This window comes from Patella vulgata, chromosome 4 (assembly GCF_932274485.2).
Source record: "Patella vulgata chromosome 4, xgPatVulg1.2, whole genome shotgun sequence".
Taxonomy (NCBI): Eukaryota; Metazoa; Mollusca; class Gastropoda; family Patellidae; genus Patella; species Patella vulgata.
This window is the reverse complement of record NC_065882.2, coordinates 69,573,534-69,579,772: the sequence shown is the minus strand read 5'-3', so window position 1 is coordinate 69,579,772 and position 6,239 is coordinate 69,573,534. Positions and strand designations below refer to the sequence as shown.

Sequence of the window (6,239 nt, the reverse complement as noted above, 5' to 3'; positions counted from 1 at the left end):
ACAATTGTTCTAAGGGGGATAATTGAACAAGAGACACGAGATATTGAAGAAGTCGTTATTGTTCTACGTCTTCTAGTTAACCACGCTACTCGTATATAATTCACATTAGAATTCTTGGAAATAACTATGGTCACGTGGCCATGTTGCTATATAATATGTTATGCTAGTGTTTTTGGTTAACCGAACGACCTTAAATGTTCTAACCGAAATCGCCGGCACTAAACTGTCTAATTTCCCAGGCCCAATAACTCAAATTGGCGGGATTTTCTCTACAAAAATTATAACACTGAAACTTCAGTATTACTTTCAACTTAGTAATTAAGGTAGAAATACTAAGAAATAAATAATACAAACCCCCCAAAAGATCACAAGATTTTCTGACAGACCGATCTTATTTTTTGGGCCAAGTAATTGCAAGCGCGAGTTTATTATTTTCCCCTTGACCTGATATCGAAGAAAATACCTTTCGTGTCACATCAATCGTCACCATAGCTGCTTGGGGATCACGGTGGCTAAGTGGGTAAGACGGTGACTCGCTAGCCTGAAGGTCTGGTGTCCGATCCCTGCATTGGCCGAGAAAGTTCATTCAGATTTTCCGGCGTGGTTCCCCCTTGTCAGTGATGCAGGACGGAGGGCCTGACAAGGACAGCTGTCTAGTCATTCGGATTGGACGAAAAACCGAGGTCCCATGTACACATTTAGGTGCACGTAAAAGATCCCTTGACAGTTGGAATTCGATATAAGAGTAGGCGGTAGTGCCGCTGTCCGGGCAAAATTTCCCTCATAGCACACTGTATGGCGTATGTCCGTCTTCAATAGCCCAGTTCGGAGCAGAACAGTAGGACGTTAAAGCCCATTTCATTTCATTTCACCATAGCTGCTTCCGGTCCCCTGTAGTGATGTAGAAAGTTATGCGCTGTGGCCGTAATTCCCCGTAAAGGAATGGGTTATCAGTCGGATTTTCCTTTCGCTTTACATGTTAGTTAAACGTGCATATTGGTAGTTAGGAAAACAGAGAGAGAGAGAGAAATGGGGTTAAACGTCCACTCGACACAAACTAGGTCATTTCGGGACTAACATATGGTTTAATTTTATTTCAATAATTCGTTTGCGCGTAGGGGTCTTTAGCAGTGGGAGGAAACCGGAGGACCCGGAGAAAACCCACGAGGTTGGACAGACGACCCTACTCCTTGTCACGTACAACCGGGGATTCGAAACCACGCCAGTCGACTCAATAACAGACTTTATGATACAGCGCGCGCACGCTAACCATTCAGCCATCCAACCCCCCAGTTAGGAAAACAACCAAGATCCTTAAATCATGGACTGCTGTGGTTAGGTATGGCGCAGATTGCGGTATTGTACAACAAAAAACCTAGGGACTTTCCAGCCTTAAGGTTTTATATTTGTATGTGATGAATAACATATCGTATGGTACATACCCATTCTTCATTAAACAAGACGGTAAAACTCATAAAAATAAATTTCTATGGTAGACCTATTTTAGTTTTCATGAGAATGCTACGAATATTGATAGGATAACACTTGACTTAAAATATTCCTGTTTTAATTAAATAAAACATCATGAGAGAGTTGAAGCTGTTAGTAGTAACGAATCCCCAGTTGAGCTTATTAATATCAACATTGACTGGGATTATTTATACAGGTTTTGTTCTTTAAAGAAATATAGATACAAAAGCAGCCCATTTAAGAATTGATAGTTAAAGATGTATTAAAGATGAGTTTTACTAGAAGGGAATCTGCCTATTGCAGGTCAAAGATCCCTTGGCAGTTGGAATTTGATATAAGAGTAGGCCATAGCGCCCGCTGTCATGGCAAAATGTCACCCATTGCCCACTGTATGGTGCATTCCCGTCTTCATTAGCCCAGTCGTACCAGAACAGTAGGACGTTAAACCCCATTTCATTCATTTTATTTCACTTTTATTGCAGGTCCCTTTCTGACTTCAAATGATACGTAAATTATTATCTGGACATTTATTCACATTGCAAGTCCATAATCAACTCCCTAGATGATCCGATGGCTTAGATATTGGCCAGCTCTTTATCTAAAACTTACATTATACACCTTTAAGCTGATTTTGCAATATCCATCACCTGACGAGGATATACATACATACATGAAAATACTTATAATGCGCAATTTCCAGAAAATTGTTCCACCGCGCATGGGAAAATTTATCAATGACACAATGATACAATGACGGGCTATTCAGGAGATCAGAGCTTTACGCCCCCCCCCCCCCGCAAAATTCCGTAATTTGGCTGGGTAACATTTTCGTTACGCCCTTTCTTTTTATACCAACAGCCTCCCGAGTTTTATCAGTTTACAAGCCGCCAATGCGCATACATTCAGCAGAAGCAAATTATCCCTGTCGAACGATCTATGACCAACCCATACCGAGCCGTACTCACCCCTGAGCTAACAATTGCTCCTTTTGATCAATGTTTTTTTTATATGAAACATATCTACGGATTTTCTATACACTATATACCCATTTGCAAGTTCTCATTTTGGACCAAGTTGAAAACATATTTTTTGGGACGAGTTGTTTATGGTTCGCCGTCTCAGCAAAGTTGATTATTCATCACAATGGAGATCCCCAAATCAGTCATGCAGAAATAAATTAACACAAACAACAAATCAACTATAATATCATTGTTTATCCAAATATCAAAACTTTTAACATAACATTGCATATTGTCTACTTAAACAGTTATTTTTGGATTTCTATGTTAAAAGGGGAAAATTCCAGTTTTCAATGTCAATGTGATATAATACAAATAGTTGATGAGAAGAAATAATTACAATCTATACATCATCGTTAAAATAGCATTTTTCAAAAAGATATATAATATAATATATATTACGTAGTTCTTTATACACAATAATAATAGACCTAACCTTTGACCATATTCACGAAAACTTTGTCTATATTAAAGTCCCATTGCGTGATTTGTATTTGTCGCTAAAATATCAATTATTAGCTTAATATACGCTAATATGTTCTCAGATTGATTATTTGACATATAATAAAGAAGACAAAATCAAAGTACCAACGTTAGGTGGCCCACTACATAATCTCCCATCCTGGAGCCCATCAATTATGTTCGCGAACAACAAAATGGTGGCGGGTTTATTACATAGCGAGCAGCATAGATCGATGAAATTTGAATCAACATATTTTGTAAATAAATTATGAACGGATTCATCTTTCCAATCATTTTCGTTTGCAAGGGATTCCTTTTGCGCCAAACTGACGCAATGAGACTTTATGTTATGATTTGAGGCGTAAGTGCTTGTTCCTTTCCTAGAAAGTAGGTACTTATATTACAATTAAATTTATATCCTGCAGTCTATACCCGGAGACAAACAGTTTCTATTAGAAAAAGACTAGCTGAATCGGATACATTCTGTTATGAATCAATATAATACGTATTCCTGTTCGGAGGTTAAGCGATGGTGGCCCATTGGCTCACGGACTCGAGCACGGCGTTGGCCGGGAGGATGCATTCTAGATTCTCCAGCCATGAAACTTTGAACTCGATAAAGAGTAAGCGGAAACGCACCTGTCTTGTGTCTTGGCAAAAATTCTCTCAAAACAAACTACATGGCGTATGCCAGTCTTTATAAGACCGGCTGGAGCACAGAGCTTGAACTTTAAACCCCATTTCATTTCATTTCCTGTTAGGAGGACAAGTTTTCGATACTTATATAAAAAGTACCATAGGCAGTACAGCTTAACTGATCAGCAACATGGAACATTTTTAAAACAATACTGTCTTTGTATATGAAAGTAGGCTTTTATAATGAGATAGTTGAGATTTCGAGAATAAGGTCAAAGGTCGTATCTTGTACGCATATGGACATAACCAGATTTAACATATAACAATGTCAATTCTAAAAAATATCTAAATAACAATTATGTGTGTTCCGAATCATTTTCGGGAAACCTGGGACATTTATGTTTATCGTATATTGCTCATTTCACAAACGTTCATTTCGCCACTTGAACGTCATTTGTAAGACCAAAATAATTTGGTTTTCTTACACGTCACAAGTCAGAAATATTCATTCATATCTACATGTATGTATATACATGTAATATATATATATACACATACCGGTAGTCATACAAAGATAGAAAACGGAAGTTTAGTATTTATGACAAAGGCAGTCATTAAAATCTATTCTTCAATTTGAATTAAAATGTCACTACTCAGAAAACTCACAACAAACCCGAACAAGTTTCCTTGAAGTGCGTACCGTAGTTATGACGTGCAAAAATGACTTCCCGCCACCTTGTCCATCAAACAAACTAACCAATCATAAACAGGCATCAGACCAGCTGATCCTTAAACATTCACGATAAATTAGCCAATGAGAATTAATTGGCAAATCATTATGTACAATCACGCACTGTCGTGTACCGCTGATTTTGAGTGAGATTCGCCTAAAAATAGAACATAATGTAAAATATAGAACAGTTCAGGTACCAACAGATTCATCGTTAAACTGTTTCATGATGTCTTGTATGATCTGATCTTGGTCTACATATTCCAGTATATGAGGAGCATCAAGCAAAATGCCCATAGTTCCTCCAAAGGTTACTGTTAAAAACACTACTAACATAAGACGATCTAACACACGGGCCATATATTTCCAATCATCTAATACCTAGAAAAGAATAGAGTATATACATTACAAACAATTTCATTAATAAAGAAGCTAAGGTATCCAACATCCACACACATCAAATGTATATAAGCATCTCCACAGTAGGTCGTGTTCTAATCTATGTCTATATTTCAAACAAAGTGTCATGATGTATATTTAATTTTAGCCCATATTTCAAACAATTTGTCAGGATTGATTCCCTACCATGACGGCACTCACTTTAACATTTTAATGCAGAAAGCTATGAAAAATGCTGGAAGAATGCTTCGGTACAAAAATTAAAATCTTAGAAAACGTGATCATGAGACAGTATTTTCCTAAATAGTGCACCCTTAGTGGTTTTATTATTATTTCAGTCGTTTTACACTGTCAACGTTGTGCATTGTGAGCAGGGCCGTTGTCTCATTCTTTCTTCGAATTGCAACTGGCAAAATAAATGTACACACAGCATCTTAGTTAGCATAAGTATTACTTCCAATTATATATTTATGTCAAATAAAAAAGAGGGAGAACAAATACCGTATCAATTTACATACCGTTTCATAATCTTCTTCAGTTCGTAAATGTTGATAAATAAAGCGAACTGCCTCTGTTGCTCTGTACAATTCGGGTGTCATTTTTATGTATTTATCTGAACTCCCTCCCTCCCCATTCGTAGATCTTTCTAATGAGTTCATTCTCGTATTAAGTCTGCAATGGGGATGATGCATTTCAGTAAGTTCCATGAGTTCTGACGACCTCATATTGAGATTCACCCGCCTCGTTTCCGGAGTGGGTTGATAAGATGGCGGCGGCGAGAAGTTCTTCTTCTGCCATCGTTCATCGTGGTCAGGTCTCTTCATTAATAAAAACATTGGCATATATTTAAGAAACACAATCCTAATCCATTGAGGCATCCGATGTGTTCTAGGAGTTCGATAGTTTCGATTAATAATGATAACAGTACTCAAAATGGCGATAATGTTCATTATAAACGTGAATAATAAATATTTTGCAATTAAAGGGATTTTCAATGATGGCGGTAAAATTTTCGAAATCAGGAGCAGGAACACAACTAACGCAAGAAGAATAGATATACAAAGAGTGATTTTTTCTCCAGCATCAGCAGGAAGCGCGAACACACAAACACTCACAAAGGATATTAACACACACGGTATGATCAGATTAACTGTATAAAACAATGTCTTCCTTCTTAGAATGAATTTAAATATTATCTGCTGTTCTATTTTGCCACTAGAAAGGTCCGTTACGTTTACAATTTCACCTGGACAATCTATGATATCCCACGTTCCACTTTTCAAATAATCCGTTAAATCCAGCTTATTGCGACCACCCTTGAAGACATACCTGAGAGAATCGCCGCGAAACGTCCATGAACCGAATTTCATGTGACAAATTTGTTGATCAAACGGAAAATACATGACATCAATTGTGCACGAACTTTGATAAATAGCTGGCGGAATCCAGTTCACTTCGCCTGAATTATATATTACACAGTTCGATTTGTAGGAAACTTCATAGTTACCATCGGCACTGAAAAT

At 37.4% G+C, this 6,239-nt stretch overlaps 1 protein-coding gene across 4 annotated transcripts in view; it reads right to left on the bottom strand.

Annotated features, from left to right (window-relative positions):
* Positions 1–2,696: 2,696 nt before the first annotated feature.
* Positions 2,697–6,239, bottom strand: part of LOC126818189 (acetylcholine receptor subunit beta-like 1) — a 47,134-nt gene continuing 43,591 nt past the window's right edge. For all 4 annotated transcript variants that reach the window (XM_050545453.2, XM_050545452.2, XM_050545451.2 and 1 more), the window contains 2 exons: positions 5,235–6,231; positions 2,697–4,698 (listed from right to left, as the gene is read on the bottom strand). In XM_050545453.2, the coding sequence (XP_050401410.1) occupies positions 4,510–4,698; positions 5,235–6,231 (1,186 nt within the window). In that variant the 3' untranslated portion in view covers positions 2,697–4,509. The remainder of the gene's footprint in view (positions 4,699–5,234; positions 6,232–6,239) is intronic.